General features: G+C 44.6%; 1 protein-coding gene across 2 annotated transcripts in view; it reads right to left on the bottom strand.

The window, feature by feature from the left end:
• The window catches only part of PADI2 (peptidyl arginine deiminase, type II), a 65,970-nt gene that overhangs the window by 16,180 nt on the left and 32,393 nt on the right, over window positions 1-17,397 (bottom strand). Inside the window, exons 5-9 of one of the 2 annotated variants that reach the window (XM_006866341.1) lie at window positions 16,574-16,691; window positions 15,862-15,987; window positions 9,178-9,356; window positions 1,514-1,617; window positions 523-634 (exon numbers count right to left, since the gene is read on the bottom strand). In XM_006866341.1, coding sequence (XP_006866403.1) covers window positions 523-634; window positions 1,514-1,617; window positions 9,178-9,356; window positions 15,862-15,987; window positions 16,574-16,691 — 639 coding nt within the window. The remainder of the gene's footprint in view (window positions 1-522; window positions 635-1,513; window positions 1,618-9,177; window positions 9,357-15,861; window positions 15,988-16,573; window positions 16,692-17,397) is intronic. The other variant, XM_006866340.1, reaches the window with a different exon arrangement.

The following is a 17,397-nucleotide window of genomic DNA, read 5'->3' as shown; positions in this document are numbered from 1 at the left end:
TTGGCCAACCTCCCACTTCCTTTTTTTTTTTTTTTTTAACACATATGGTGGTATTGTATACTGTATGCATCTTCCTTCAAGTAACAACCTAACTTGGGGATCATTCTGACTCTTTACTAATGGACTGGCCTCATTCCCTCTAGCTGTGTGTGGCACGGCACTCTATATGGTAAGGTTCTACCAGATTATGTGTGGGGCTTCAAAAAGCGTGTGGAGAAATTCCATTTTCCCATGATCTTTTTGAAGTCCCCTCATCGTTATGAGTTGGAACCGACTCCACGGCACTTAACAACAACATATTTGATCAGTCCCCTATGGATGGCCACTTAGGTTGTTTTTTGGTCTTTTACTACAAGAAGCAACATAGCAGTGACTTGCCTTATCCATTCTCGTAGTGTGCACACAAGCATGTGTTATTTGACAGAAGATTCCTATGTCTGTGTGGAGTGCTATGTCTGTATGCGTTAAGCCCATTTTCCTGGCCTGGACCCGGGGCCCTACCCTCCCTGCCTGGCCCCTCACCTGGATCCAACGATCACCCCGGTTCACATACTGAAAACAGACTTTCAGTTCGCAGTTGGTTTTCTCCACCAGATTCTTCACCTCTTTCAGGAACAGGTAATTGTCCTTCATGCTGAGAAGTTTGGGGGAGGTGAGACAGAAGGGGAAGGAGAGACAAAGGCCTGTCCTATAGAGGCTACACCAGACTGGGCAGATGGGACCCACTCTGTCTGTGCCCTTGAGAAAGGCTGCCGGAATCCAAGGCCAAGTTCCCTGTAAACCCACAGCTCATGTGGCATTTTCTCAAGGTTTTGAGCAAATCAGATGGGAAAGGGACTCTCACCTCACCTGTCACAAAGCCCCTCATTTTAACGTGCCCCCAGAGTTTTGAAACGTTAAGGAGGAGCACAATTCTGCGTAGCATGGGGGCAGGCCTAGGATCTAGGGGTTCCCTTTGGCGCTGCAAGCAATCCACCTGGGGGTACTTCTTTTCCTTGCTTCTCAACTCGCCTCTCAGCTTTCAGTCATGCGTCTGCCTAGCACAAAGTGATTTCCCATTCATGGTGACCATCCAGGATGGAGTAGAACTGGCCCATAGGGCTTCCAAGGCTGTGAATCTTTATTGGAGCGGACTGCCTCATCTTTCTCCCATGGAGCAATTGGTGGCTTAGCAGCTGACCACCTAACCACAGCACCACCAGGGTCCCGTAAACACAAAATAGGTGCTTGGTAAAATTCTGCTTAATGAACGAGTAAAATGAGCTGTGTATCTATTCCACACGAGGCTCTCAACTGCATTGTGTGGGCCGATACCAGGACCAGGCATAAATGCTTTGCCCGCTTCATCTCACTTAATCCTCATAGTGACTCTGTGATGTGGGCATTTCAGAGAAGCCGAGGCATAGAGAGGCCAAGGGAATTGCTCAAGGTCACCCAGAGGTTAAGTGACAAATCCAGAATTCAAACTCAGGTCTGTCTGACCCTGAAGCCTTAGCTCTTGGCCACCCCTTACCTGCACACAAACACCGACACTGGAGGCAGGATATTGGGCGTCATGATCCATGGAGCAATGCGGAATATCACGCTGTCAGTGAAGATGGGTGTCAGGGGAATGCCCTGGGTGTGAGAGAGAGGAGATCCCAAAGTTTCATCATAGTGCTTTTCATTGTTGCCTTTAATCACTTTCTGTATGTTAGGCCCTGTACTAAGTATTTGTACATGCATCAATTAATTTCTGACTTACAACAGTCCTGGGGCAGAAACTACTGTAATCCTAATTATGTTGTTGTTGTTAAGTGCTGTCGAGTCGGTTCCGACTCATAGCGACCTGTATAGGGTTTCTGAAGAGTGGTTGGTGAGCTTGAACTACTGACCTTGTGGTTCACACCAACCTTGCAGTCCAGCATATTAACTCGCTGTGCCACACCAGGATTCCATTATACCGATGGGATAACTACTAAGTAACTGTCCAAGGTCACATGATAGATCCAAGCTGTAAATAAACCCAGGTGGTCACTTTCTCTACCATTCTGTCTTGCCCTGATCTCGATGATCAAAATTCTCTTCCAGAAACTGACCACATGAAGGCTGTTCTTTGTTTTAAGGAAAGACTTAGGCAGTTTGACTGGAACCTGAGGGGAAAATGTGGTAAGATTCCAGGGTTCATTTGAGAGGCTGCTTTGAAAAGCTACATGAAATCCGTCCTGCTCTTGGCAGAGAGGATGAGATGAGGTGAGGTCTGGCATGGAGGGGTAGGGGAGTGAGACTGAGGGTGGGGCTTCTACAAGGTGCCAGACTGCTTTCCTATCCTCCCCAGATCTGCCTTTGGAGTCTTTGTTGGTGCTTGCCAGGGCTGAGAGTCTGGGCCTGAGGCTGCTCTGGGCACGGGTGGGAGCACGAGCCCCTCCTTTATGTCTGGTCCTGTTAGTTTTGTCTTCTCTGCCCTCACTGCTCCCCAGGAGTATGAGAGAGATTCTTTTTTAAAATTAAATAACATTTTATTGTGTTTTTGGTGAAAGTTTACACAGCAGGTTAGGTTCCCCTTTGAGAATTTTCACACTTTTATCAATGACGTTGGTTAAATTTTTTTCACATTGTGTCATTATTTTCATTAAAGTATTCTGGTTGTTCCATTTCCAGTATTCTAGATTCCCCACACCCTTATCTTTTCATCTTTGTTTTGGAATAAATGTTGATTTTTTTGGGCTCATACAAATTTGTTTTTTATAAAGCACTGATCTAATAGGTGGTGGTGATGTGCCGTGCAGTCGGTTTTGACTCATAGCGACCCTGTATAGGATTTCCGAGGCTGTAACTCTTTATGGGCGCAGAAAGTCTCATCTTTCTCCCATGAAGTGGTTGGTAGATTTGAACTGCTGGCTTTGTGGTTAGCAGCTCAACTTGTAACCCACTACGCTACCATGGCTCCTTGATTTAATGGGTAATATCTTCTATTTTAGAGTCCAGTGCTGGACTGCAAAGTCGGTTTAAACAGCAAGTTTGGCGGCTCAAACCCACCAGCTACTCCTTGGAAACACTATGTTGTTGTTAGGTGCCATTGAATTGGTACTGACTCATAGCAACCCTATGTATAATAGAATGAAACACTGCCTGATCTTGGACAAACCTCACAATCGTTGCTATACTTGAGCCCATTGATGCTGTCACTTTGCCAATACATCTCATTGGGGGTCTTCTCTTCTTCTCCAACTATCCATTTTACCAAACATGATATCCTTTTCCAGTGACTGGTCCCTCCTGACAATATGTCCGAAGTACGAGAGGAAAAAAAGTCTGGCCATTCTGGCCCCCAAGGAGCACTTCTTCCAACATGGATCTATATGTTCTTTTGGCAGTCCATGGTACTTTCAATATTCTCCTCCAACACCATAACTCAAAAGCATCAATTCTTCTACAGTCTTCCTTATTCACTGTCCAGCTTTCGCATGCCTATGAGGTTATTGAAAATACCATGGTTTGGGTTAGGTGCACCTTACATCTTTGCTCTTCAATACTTTAAAGAGGTCTTATACAGCAGATTTGTCCAATGCAATATGTAATTTGATTTCTTGATTGCTGCTTCCATGAGTGTTGATGGTTGAGGTGAGCAAAATGAAGTCATTGACAACTTCAATCTTTTCTCCATTTATATGCATATTGTTTATTGGTCTAATGGTGAGGATTTTGTTTTCTTTACATTGAGGTGCAACCCATACTGAAGGCTGTGGTCTTTGATGTTCATCAGTAAATATTTTAAGTCCTCTTCACTTTCAGCAAGCAAGGCTGTATCATCTGCATATCACAGATTGTTAATGATCCTTCCTCCAATCCTGATGCCATATTTTCCTTCATATATTCAGCTTCTCAGCTTATTTGTTCAGCATACACATTAAATAAGTAAGGTGAAAGAAAACAACCCTGGTGCACACCTTTCCTAATTTTAAACCATTTAGTTCGAACAACTGCCTCTTGGTCTATGTACAGGTTCCTCATGTGTACAGTTAAGTGTTTTGGAATACTCACTCTTCTCAGTGTTGTCCATAGCTTGGCATGATCCAAGCAATCAAAAGTCTTTGTGTAGTCAATAAAGCACAAGTATACATCTTTCTGGTATTCTCCAAGATCCATTTGACGCCAGATATCTGTATGATATCTCTCATTCTTTGTCCTTTTCTGAATCCAGCTTGAACCTCTGGAAGTTCTCTGTCAATATATGGTTGCAGACATTTTTGGATTACATTTAGTATAACTTTACTCACATGGGATATCAATGATATTGTCCGATGATTTCTGCATTCCGTTGGGTCACCTCTCTTTGAAATTGGGCACAAATACAGATCTCTTCCAGTCAGTTGTTAAGTAGTCTTCCAAAGTGCCTTGAGTGTCACATCACTTTTTTGAAAAATTTCAATTTGTACTTGTATTTGAGTTGAAATTCCAGGTGCCTTTTTCTTTGCCAATGCCTTCAATGCACCTTGGACTTCTTCCTTCAGGATCATTGGCTCTTGATCATATGCTACCTCTTGAAATAGTTGAATATTGACCAATTCTGTTTGGTACAGTGACTCTGTATTCCTTCCATCTTCTTCTGATGCTTTCTTCATCGTTCAATATTTTGCCCATAGAATCTTTCAATATTGCAAGTCAAGGTTTGATTTTTTTCTCCCTTCAGTTCCCTCAGCTTGAGAAATGCTCAGTGTGTTCTTCCCTTCCAGTTTTCTAACTCTAGTTCTTTGCACAATTTGTTATAATATTTGACTTTGTCTTTTCTAGCTGACCTTTGGAATTTTCTGTTCAGCTCTGTACCTCCTCATTTCTTCCATTTGCTTTAACATCTCTATGCTGCAGAGCAAGTTTCAGAGTCTCTTCTGATATCATTTTGGTCTTTTCCTTCTCTCTTGTCTTCTCAATGACCTTTTGCTTTCTTCCTGTATGATGTTCTTGATGTCATACCACAACTCTTCTTTGGTCTTTAGTGTTTAATGCATGAAATCTGTTCTTTAGATGATCTCTAAATTCAGGTGGGATACATTCAAGGTCATATTTTGGTTCTCATGGACTTATTTTTATTTTCTTCAGCTTCAGCCTAAATTTTCATAAGAGCAATTGATGCTCTGTTCCACAGACTGCCCCTGGCTTTGTTTTGGCTGATGATATGGAGCTTTTCCACCGTCTCTTTCCACTAATGTAGTCAGTTTGATTTCTGTGTATTCCATCTGGTGAGATCTATGTGTATAATCGTCTTTTATACTGTTTAAAAAAGTTATTTGCAAGGAAGAATTCATTGGTCTTGCAAAATTCTATCATGTGATTTCAGCATTGTTTCTATCACCAAAGCCATATTTTCCAACCACTGATTCTTCCTTTTTGTTCCCAACCTTTGCATTCCAATTGCCAGTAATTATCAGTACATTTTGATTGCATGTTTGATCAATATCAGACTGAAGAAGTTGGTAGAATTCTTTAATTTCATCATCACTGGCTTTAGTAGTTGGTGCATAAATTTGAATAATAGTGGTATTAACTGGGCTTCCTTGTAGGCAGATGGATATTATCTTATCACAGACAGTGTTATTCTGCATGACTGATCTTAATCTTGCTATATGTTCTTTTGATGATGAATGCGATGCCACTCCTCTTCAATTTGTCATCTCGGGCATAGTGAACCATGTGATTGTCAGATTAAATATGGTCAATACCAGTCCATTTCAGCTCACTAATGCCTACGATATTGATGTTTATATGTTCCATTTCATTTTTGAAATTTCCAGTTTTCTTAGATTCATACGTACTTGGTATTTTCCATGTTCTGATTATTAATGGATTTTTACAGCTGCTGCTTTTCATTTTGAGTTGTGCCCCATCAGCAAATGAAGGTCCTGAGGGCTTTACTCCATCCCTGCCATCATGGTGAACTCTATTCTAAGGAGGCAGCTCTTCCCCAGTCGCATCTTTGGAAAGAGATGCCTTCCAACCTGAGGGGGTCATCTTCCAGCACTGTATCCTACAATATTCTAATGCGCTTTATTATGTTTCAATAATCTGCTGCTGACAGTGTTCCATTGCTATCCATAAGGTTTTCAGTGACTAAATATTTGGAAGTAGTTCATCTCTCCTTCTTCCTTTGTCTGGAAGCTCATCTGAAACCTGTTCACTGTGGTTGACCCCGCTGGTTTTTAAAATATCAGTGGCATAGTTTCTAGGATCACAGCAACACACAAGCCACCACAGTATGACAAACTGACAGACGAGTGGTGGTGGAAACCCTATACTGAGTCACTATGAGATGGAACGACTTGACGGCACTTAACAACAATAATATTCTCTATTTTGTGTGTCATTCTGTTTTTCTGTTAAAAGGTGGTCTCAAGGTTTCAAGAGCATCTCAGGGCAAAAGTCCTTTGGTGTCAGTGTTATAGTTAATCTGACCATTTTTAGGAATCTGAGTTTTGTTCTGTATTTGTCTCCCATTCTAATGAAGATCATATCTGTTGTGGTTCCGGTCAGACTGGTCAGTGATAGTTGGGCACCATCTAGTTCTTCTGGTCTCAGTGTAGATAAGGTTGTGGCTTGTGTGGGCTATCAGCCTTGCAGATTCGTTTTTAGGTACCTTCTTACTCATTTGCTCCTGACAAATAGAAACCAATAGTTGGACAATAGATTATCACTCGGGAGGATTTAAGACTCCAGATGCTGCTCACTTCACGAGGATGTGGAGCATGAGCTTTATGAACTTTATTATGCTGATTTATAGTGTCATGAAACTAGGGTTCTAAGACTTCAACCTAGACAACCAATTTTGTGAGCTGTTTGGTTATGTCTGAGAAGACTCTGTAATTGTATCATCTGTGATTATATGATGCATTGATAATTACTGGTGACTTTGAAAGTTAGCAATACAAAATTTGGAAACAAGATAGGTAGTTGGAAAATATGGTCTTTGAGATAGAAATGACATGCAAGGTTTGCGCTACAATTTTGCAAAACCAGTGACTTATTCATTACAAATACCCTTTTCAACAACATAAACACTGACTATACACATGTACCTCACTGAAAATAATACACAGGAACCAAAAAAATTACATCTTTGCAAAGAGATGATGGAGAGGCTCAATACAGTCAGAACAAGGCCATGGACCGACTATGGGAAAGACCACCAATTACTCATATTGATGTTCAAGTTGAAGCTAAAGATACTTGAAATAAGTCTATGAGCGCCAATGTATGGCCTTGAGTATATCCTACCTGAAATTAGAGACCATCTTAAGAACAGATTTGATGTCCTGCAACAACATGCAAGCTGCACCAGTGTGGGACTATACCCATGAATGTTAGATTGACAGATGCTATCTGTACATGTGTATTTACCTCTGTTGCAAATATATCCAGGAATATGGCAAAGCATACAAGGGGAAAAGTTATGAAACTTCTTAGACATAACTAAACCCTTTGAGGGAATGAGTTGTTGTGCTTGGTGGCTCAGAACCATGGTCTTGGGTGACATCTACAAAGTCTACAAATACAATATTCTACATTTTACTTTGGTGAGCAGCAACTGGAGTCTTAAAATCTCATGAGCAACCATCTAAAGTATAACTAACTATTGGTCTCTCTCTGTCCAGAGGAAAAAAGAGAGAAGAAAATTGAAGACTCATGGAAACAATGAGTCCAATGAACTAACGGACCACATGAACCTAGCTTCCATGACCCTGAGACCAGATGAACTAGATGGTGCCCAGCTATCCTACCAATCATTCTGGAAGGGATCCCCTTAGAAGGTCCTGGATAGAGTGGGAGAAAAATGTGGAACAAAATTAAAAATCATTAAAAATAACAGGTTTACTAGACAGAGACTGGTAGAATCCCTGAGACTAAGGCCTTGAATTAGTCACCCTTCAGGTCTGGGAATGAAATTCACCTCTAGGGCTCCATTTTTAGCCAAGCAATAGACAGGTCTATAAGGTGAACAATTACACTGGAATAGATTTGATGGCAGTGGATTTTTCATTTTGAGGCTATATGGGCAAATGAATAAGGAAGACTGTAGAAGAACTGATGCATTTGAGTTATGGTGGTGAAGGAGAAAGTGCCATGGGCTGCCCATAGAACCAACAGATCTGTGTTGGAAGAAGTGCAGCTAGAGTGATCCTTGGAGGCCAAGAAGGCCAAACTTCATCTCATACTTCGAGTATATTGTCAGGAGGGACCAGTTGCTCGAGAAGGATATTATGTTTGGTAAGGTGGAGGGTCAGAGAAGAAGAGGAAGACTCCCAGTGAGATGGATTGGCAAAGTGGCAGCATCAATGGGCTCAAGTGTGGTAACAATTGTGAGGTTGGCCCAGGACCAGGCAGTGTTTTGTTCTGTTGTGCATAGGTCGCTATGAGTCGGTACTGACTTGATGGCACCTAACAATAACAACAACAACAATATGGGCAAAATACCAAATGATGCAGGAAGTATCAAAAGATGATGGAAGGAACACAGAGTCGATGTCCAAAAATTTGGTGAATGTTCATCCATTTCAGGTATTAGCATATGATCAAGAACCCATGGTAATGAAGGAAGAAGTCCAAGCTGCACTGAAAACATAAGCAAAACCTAGGATTTAAGAATTGGCAGAATACCAACTGAAACATTTCAACAAATGGCTGAAATGCTGGAAATTCTTATTTGTTTATGCCGAGACATTTGTAAGATAGCTACTTAGTCAACCGACTGGAAGAGACCTATGTTTGTATCCATTCTAAAGAAAGGTGACTCAACAGAAGCAGGAATTATCAAATAATACAATTACTCTCTCATGTCAGAATACCTCACCTGGAGGGAATTCCTGGGGAGCGGCTGCAGCACAGGAAGGACCCTAGCTCAGAGAACCCTGGCAGACATGTGTTGGTGAGTGGGTCAGATTTCAAGACCTCTAAGTTTGAGTTGTGTTTTTTTTTTTGAGAGTGAAGGAAAGTGTGGACCCCTGGGAGTGGCCCTGGTAATTGCAGAGACCCACTCCCTATGGGAGAGACCAATAGAGAATTTTCAGGTCAATTCATAGCATATGTATTGAATTACTATTCTGTGACCAACATGGACAAGGATCTTCAATGGAGGAGATGATCAAAATGTAGTTCCTGTGGTTCTAAGACTCTGAACCCAGTCCCACATGGAGGAAGAGCTCTCACCTCAGCCATATGCTCCAACAGGCTGACGTGAATGGAGACCAGGCCTGAGAAGCTTTCATCAGGGAAACGCAGACCTTCCACAAAGAATAGCAGCTCTGCAGAGCCGCCCGTGTACTTGACCACATGGTAGAGCTTCCGCCGGCCCAGGATGTGGACATAACGCTGGCCGAAGAATGGGTCTGGAGAGAAAACAACTTTTGTTAGGTCCGCAGCATCCACTAGGAAGAGCTGTGGGATGGGATCATTGATGGGGGAAAAATGGCAGAGTAACTTGTCCTCTAGATGTAGACAGCAAAGTACAAGCAGAAAATGCCCCCAGTATGGAGGTGACCCAGCCATTGTCATTGCCTCAGGACTGCTGTGCAAGCTCTTGACATTGAACCAAACAACCTCTCTGGCTTTGGCTTCCTCATCTGTACAATGACCTAACGCTCATGAGCGGCACATATGAAAATAATGTTGTTGTTGTTAAGTGCCATGAGTTGGTTTTGATTCATAGTAACCTTGAATAGGGTTTCCAAGGAGCAGCTGGTGGGTTTGAACTGCCGACTTTGTGGATCGCTGATCCTACAGCACCACATCGGGAGTCTTGTGAAAATGACAGCATATGATCATTGACCAGCTAGTGGTTTCAAGGAAGGATATTAATATTCTTATTTTATACATGAGGAAACTAAGTCTCAAAAAGGTGAAACGGTTTGTTCAGTCATTTAGCTTGAACAGTACACTGGCCTCCTCTTTATATAAATAAAACACAATGTGCTTATTTGAATAAAAAGTTCCTCTCCATAGGGCACATAATGGAAGCCACATTGTCACAAAGACCTGTGCATGGGCCTCTGGCTGCACATGCTGTGACTATAAGCAAGGCAGGCTTTCTGCCCCACTCAACCCATCAGCTTCTCACAGTGCTGTCCCCTCTCCTTCGGACAGTCACTTCCCTCCCTCAGGTCTTGAATTGTGTCACTTCTGGGACTCCTGCCCAGATTGCCAAGCTTGGAGCTGTGGGGCTTCCACAGCCCCTTGTCCTTCCCCACCGCAGCTTTCTAACTATGTGGGATCTTGCATGTTTAATTGTCAGCCCTGAAGGACTGTCACCAGCCTGAGGGCAGGGATACCTGACAAATCCAACCAAGGCCCAGGGCCTGGTACATGGCAGTGTTTGATACATGGTTACTGAAGTATGACTCTCATACCACTCCCTGTGGGAGAGGCCAATAGAGAATTTCCAGGCCAATTCATAGTACATGCATTGAATTACTACTCTGTGACTAGTGTGGGCAAGGACCTTCAGGAGAGATGGGAGATGATCAAGATGTAGTATCTATGGTTCTAAGAGCAGTTCTCAGAAATTATAAGATAAGGGGGATGCAGGAAGTGTCATAAGGCAACTATGAGTGAGATAAAGATACTTCTTGTTACCGGCATGGGGGAAGGGACTCAAGGTGGAAGCATCTGAGCAGAGGAAGGCAGCAGCTGAGACTCCATTGCAGGTGGCAGAGACAGGGTGTGCATGGGGGGAGGAGATACTTGCAGTGGCAAAGGCATGAAGGTAGAATGCTATGCAGCTCCAGAAGGAGTCTCTTTATGCCCTGTAGAGCTGGAAGGGTAGAATCAGCTCAGTATAGTATGTTTGTCAACAACAATGGTATTGGTTAATGATCGGTCACCCAAGGGTTAGAATACATAATTAGAACTGTCCTGACACAAACAAGATGTTTGATCAATACCTGCAAAATAAATGGATGAGCTGCTGAAATGCTCAAATAAACTCTGGCCGAATAGCTCACACATGCATATCTATGGCCACCAGGCATGAGGAAAGGGTGGGTTACTTTAGAAATTATGACTTTCAGTGTCAGAAAATTGAGTTCAAACCCCACTCTGGTCTTAATCAGTTGCTGTTGAGTTGATTCCAAATTATGGTGATCCCATGTGTGTCAGAGTAGAATTATGTTCTACAGAGTTCAATGGCTGAGTCTTCCTTCTGAGGCGCCTCAGGGTGAAGGACTTGAACCCCCAACCTTTTAGTTAGCTGCTGAGCATGTTAAAATAATTTGTACTGCTCTGGCCTGGTAAATCAAGAAACCTTGGGGAATTCACTTAAATTCTCTGAGTCTCAGTTTACTCATCTGTTAAATGGGGAAGCGAATATCTACATCATAGGGTTCTTGCATGATAAGATGACATAGTGTGACTAAGATGGAAGGTTCTCTGTTGGTATTAGCAGTCTGAGAGCCGGTGACCGCGTCAGTGCACCCCAAATGTAAACCTCCCCACCTTCTCATGAATGTCTTGGGGACGGCTTCCAAATAGAAGATGAAGCAACATGTCTCACCTCACCCTCCCTTGGCCAGTTTCCAGAGCTGAGACAGATAGATTTTGATGCATGGAATGTCCCAGGAACTTGTCACCAGACAACACAGAAGGTGACAGCCTTCTCACCCAGAAATGACAATATGTGCCTTGGGGCCCAGTCACTGCGTAGAGACTGTATCTTACAAAGGTCCTTTCCCAGGCTTGCACTTAAACTGATGCTCTGGGGGAGAGATGCAGTTTTAGAAAGCCAACTTGTTTCTGCTGAAATGGCAGCTCCAAAGCTTTCCAGTGTTCGGGGCAGCTGGGGGCTCTGCCAGGCTCCAGGGTGGGAGAAGGGGTTGGGCCAGTTGGACACATTCTAGTCCATCTGTCGGCAGCTTTCTTCCTCCTGAAGTGACCCATAGCCTGTGAGTCACATGGATTTCTTTCTGGTGGCTTGGGCCACCTCCAGGCAGATGGATTCCTCAGTGGGAACAATCTGGCCATTGTCCTGAGAAACCTCTTTGCGGTACCCCCAGCTCGGTCAGACTGGCCAGCGCATGGGTGGCTCTCTTGTAGGACCCAACAATGCTTCCCTATTGAGTGGTCCACGTGTCTTGGGCTTGGTCCGCTGGCCACCCTGACCTCTCACCCTCACCCTGGCCCCATCCAGTTATGGGCTATGGCTTGTCACTTCGGAGCAATTCTACCTACTAAGTAGCTTCCTTGATAATGTGACCAACTGATTCAGTTTGTCTGCAACAAGGGATGTTCAGTGCTAAAACCAGACAAGTCTTGGGCAAAATGCAGTATTAGTCACTTTATCATTATAGAAAGGGATGAGGTCCCACCTTTGGGGGTCTTGGAGTAGAATCTGAGGCTGGAGGGCAGACACCTGGTCTTTCTCAGAACTGGAGACTTTTTCCACTCCAATGATTTCAATTAATTATCATCATCATTTCAACAAAAGTAGCACCTGTCCTTAAGAGAGCCTCTTCATGGGTCAGGGCTGAGTAGAGTACCTTCTACTTGTTCCTCATTACATTCCCATCACCATCCAAGGCAGTTGGGACTACTGTTATTCACACCCAGGGATAGGCTAGTGGGGAGATTGCCTGGATCCAGGATAGAACCTAGACTTCCCTGCTGCAGAGCAATCTCTCGGGGTCCCTAGGTCCAGTCCACCCCCATGATCCTTGGGAACAGCCGGTGAATCTCTCGCAGGACACAAGGGGTATATAACATTCACAGATACACTCAGATTTTGACAAAACCCCAAAATGTTTGCAAAGGAGCCAAGAAAGCTGTGCCCCAGTTATTTTTTCATCCTTGTTTTCTTTTGAGGGCTGGGTTGGGATCAGGAGTATTGCAGAATGTTCACCAAGAATTCTACATCTTGTGCAAAACAGAATTTCAATTCTCATGGAATCCAAACTTTCTGGAGTCACTGAGGCTGAATGAACCCTGCCCTGAGATCATCTTCAAACCTCATACTTTAGTTCCCTGAAGTTTTCTTTAAACCAAACAACAGTTTAACTTAATTCATAAAGAAGGTCTGCCTAGAGTTTTTGTGCTCTTTTAAGTAACTGACAACAGCAACTCAGAAAGACCAGATGGGAAGAAGTTTAGGGGGAAGTGAGTTTGTGTCAGGGAGGGGGAAACCAATCAGAAAGGGAGGGTGAGAATGCACCATTTGCAGAATGTAACCAACGTCACTGAATTGTACATGTAGAAATTGCTGAATGGGGGTCTGCATTGTTGTGTATGCTTTCAACAACAGTAAAAAAGACAATTTCCCACATCTTGTGAAAAACTATTGTGTGGTTGTTACTATCTCATCATCCCTCCCCACAAGATGGGCAGCTCAGATAGGACATGCCAGGGGTGGACATTCTCAAAGCACTTGCAGGACATAGTTCTTCCTTTCTCTTGCTGTCTCTTGGGTGGCATGGCAGGGAGGGATGTTATGGAACCTGACCTGAATTAACAACAAGAGAAAACCACCTGATGATGTCTCTAACTATCAGCAACAGGTTTCCGGGTCTCCCGGATGCTTGTGTCATGCCGGCACACCACGAGAACCTCTGGTCAAGGTCCTGTCTTGTACTCCACCCCACCTTGTCCCTCCTTGCTGCTGATGGCCCTGTCCCCAATGGCAACCCTGGCCAGGACAGAGTAAACATCAACATCTCCGGCCTCCAGGGGCACTGGAGCCTGTCTGACTCTGGGGACATTCCAACCTGCATGAGGTCACTGCCTGGGCCCAGGGTGGATCAGAAAGAGGCTATCATTGGGTGACAGTTGTCCACTGCTGTCTTGGCTAACTCACTTTCAGAGGTGAAGGTCTAGGACCCCCACAACTAACTACTCATGACCACTGGCCTGGCTCTAATGGCCTATCCAGAGGGGTACACCTGAGCTGGGCCAAGAATCCTAGATCCTCCAGACAGCTGAGCAGGAAGGGAGCATGGAAAATTGCAAAGTTGACTTTTCTGCTGAGAGAGCTTCTTTTTAGTACATAAATCACACCTTGGCAGTCCTGTGCTTAAAAAAGCCTTTTAATGGCTTTCCACTGCACTCAAAATACAATCCGACCATCTCTGCATGCTCTGGCCCCTGCCCAGCTCACTGACCTTGTCCCGTAACACACACACCTCCCCCCACCTCTATCTTCTTCATGCTCCTCCAAGCTGGTTCCTCCTCTGTGTTTTGCACACATTATTCCCTCCACTCAGAACACCCTTCCTTCAGTTTATGAATGGCTTCTTCCTTCTCATTATTTATCTGGGTCTCAGCTCCAATGTCACCTTCCTGACCACTCAGTTAGGGTCACCTCACCTCTGCCCATGCCACTTTCTCTTACTTGATCTATTTCACTTCCTTCAATTATGCTACTTCTCAAATGTCTTTCGCACTAAACTGTCAGCTCTTTGAGGACAGGATGCAGTAGCCTTGTTCACTGTGATAATCCTGGCACGGAGGACAATGCTCGATGAAGTCAGTGGTGCATCAGTGCTCGAGTCTCTACCTTCTGTGCTGGAGACCTGGGTTTGATGCCTGGTCAAAGTACTTCAAACGCAGCTACCACCTCAGTGGACATGAAGATGCTGAACAGCTTTCAGCAGAACTTCCAGACTAAGAAAGACTAGGAAGAAAGGCTGGAAATCTACTTCTGAAAAATCAGCCAATGAAAATCTTATTGCTCATAATGTTCTAGTCTTGTTGTGCATGGGGTCACCATGAGTTGGGGACCGATTCAATAGCAGCTAGCAACAACAACAACAACAGAACCTTACACCAAGGGGGCTCAATACGTATCTCTAGAAAGAATGAGACAGCAGGTTGCTATGAGGAGTACCTCTATGGCAGAAGAGATCCCTGCATCGTTGGGCCCCAAGATGCCCTGTTGCCATCAAGAGAACAGAGGGTCTACTCTGAGAAAGTCCACAGTATTTTCAGGGAGTCTTTAAAAATTGGAGGCAGTTTTCACCTTTGGAAAGTCTGTGATGCTTAGCATATACCTTGGATATCACAGAGGTGGTGTGACTCCAGAAAAGAGCAATCTTTAAAGCCCTGTCTTCCCTGGGTCACCGGGAAGGAGGTCTGGGCTCCATGGAAACGCACTTCACTCCTTTGTGATGAGGAGGGGCATATATTCTGGTGAAGTACGCTGACCTCACGGGACAATAGTATTTCCCAGTTTCTGTTACTAAGAGGGGTCCCTGGGTGATACAAATGGCTAAGCTACTTAGCTGCTAACCAAAGGTTAGAGGTGCCCCGGAAGAAAGTTCTGGGGATCTACTTCCCCCCAAACCTGTCATATAGATCACAGTTCTTCTCTGATGCACAGGGGCTTGCCATGAGTTGAAATTGACAATGGGTATTGTGAATTTCAACTCATTTACACACCTAGGAGACTGATGTGGCACTGTAGGGTAAGCACTAGGTCACAAGGTCAGTTTGAACGGCAAGGTTGATGGTTCAAATCCACCAGCAGCTCCTTGGAAACACTATGTAGACTCACTATGAACCAAATCAACAGCAATTAACACCAGCAGTATGTATTCCTAGGAGTCCTGGTATGGTGCTTTAGGATAAGCACTGAGCTGCTAACCACAAAGTCAGAGGTTCATATCGACCAGCTGCTCCTCTGAAACCCTACACAGGGTTGTTATGAGTAGGAAATGACTCGGTGGCACTTAACACAACATAACGAATAGATTCCTAAGAGGTCCTGTCCTGGTCTTTGGTCACCTGCACCTTCAGGGGCCACCACTGCTAACAGAGGGGCAGGAGTGAGAGTGGGTAGCTTTGGAGGATGGTGCTGGGCCTCAGGGAGCACTCAATGGATCAAAGCTGCAGAAAGGGCAGGGCTGGGTCACTCACTCTCCAAGTAGAACACGCCCACTTTGTCTGAGTCTGACATGGAAATGTAGAGAACCATCTCATAACCGGCTGGGAGGCGGTCAGGGCCTTTGGTCCGCAGGATCATCTGGGACATGTCCTTGAGGTCTGAGGGGCAGATGTACACAGTTAGAATGAGAGACCTGCTATGGAAATGTCTTACACAGACCTTTTACTTTTATAATTAGGGGAAAAGAAATCCCCAAACCTGGACATATACAGATTACAGAAGCTATAGTGAAGCATAAAGGAGAATAAAAATCAGAGATAACTAACTAACCTCCTAGTAACCTTTTGGGAATTTCCTTCCATTCTTTTTTTTCATGTGTGCATGTAATTTTTAAAAAACAGTTGCATTTGAACTGTTTTTAGTTTTGTCTTCTGCTTTTAGCAAGAGTAAATATTTGAGGCCACCATAAAGACACCAGGAAGAGTCTTGGTTTGGCACTATAGGATAAGCATTGACCTCAAGGTCGGTTTGAACTGCTAAGCTGGCAGATCAAACTCACCAGCAGCTCCTCAGAAACCCTATACAGGGTTGCTACGAGTCGGAACAAACTTGATGGCACTTAGCAACAAGCCCCAGGAAGCCCAAGTCCATAGCAGCCTCACTCCCAGCACCTCTCCTGACCCTCTCTCCCCCTCCCGCACTGCACACCTCCTTCCCTCCCCAAAGTGCGGGATTTTCTGGCACCTTCTTTACTGTAGACCTTCTCATCACTGAAGTCCTCCTTGGGTAGCCAGGGTGTGTCTCGGTCACAGTTCACCAGTAGAATGGCGCCCTGGCCCTGGGGACCCCAGGTCCAGGACGACTATGGGGGCAGGGAGAGAGATCAGTGAGATTTTTCCTACTTTCTGACAGACAGTCCCAACCCCATTGCAGAACCTGCAGGACATGGGTGAGCAGTTTCCGGTTGAGATGAAAGAGTACTTACTGGAGCGGCCGTGACCTGGCAACTGCGAGTCCCAACTCTGATGCCCAGGGAGGATCAATGCAAGAGTCAAAGTCAAGTTTAGGTGGTAGACGTGGCAGAGAGACAGGGAGGCTGAGTGGGCATTAGTGGAGGGAGTGGACAGGGAGGCAGAGGGCAAACAGAGAAACCAGAAGAAAGACACTCTGGACAGGCCAATGCTCCTAGAGGGACACGGGGGAGACACTTGGGTGGATAGACACCCAGTTCTTTTCAAACAGATTTCCAGGGTTTCAGGGGGACCTGCAAGGTGATCTGCCTTTGACACTGCAGCCAAAGTGAGGCTAAAACCAACTCCACCTGCCCTTGTGTGTCTCCCTTTAAGACCTGTTAGGGTATCCTCTTGATATCGGATGAAATCCCAAATCCTCATGTGGCCAGCAAAGCCCTTCAAGACCTGCTGACTTTGTCACATCCTCTACCTTCCCCTTTGCTCTTCCCCAAAGACTCCAAACTCTTGGGTCTTTTCCCACTCTCTACTCTATGCCTGGGACACTGTCCTGCCTGCCTTCACCTGGCCAAAGCTCCTCTTCTTCCCTGTCTCAGA

Source organism: Chrysochloris asiatica, unplaced genomic scaffold (assembly GCF_000296735.1).
Source record: "Chrysochloris asiatica unplaced genomic scaffold, ChrAsi1.0 scaffold00090, whole genome shotgun sequence".
Lineage (NCBI taxonomy): Eukaryota > Metazoa > Chordata > Mammalia > Afrosoricida > Chrysochloridae > Chrysochloris > Chrysochloris asiatica.
Note: the sequence above shows the minus strand (reverse complement) of the source record. Positions and strands in the feature narration are given on the sequence as shown.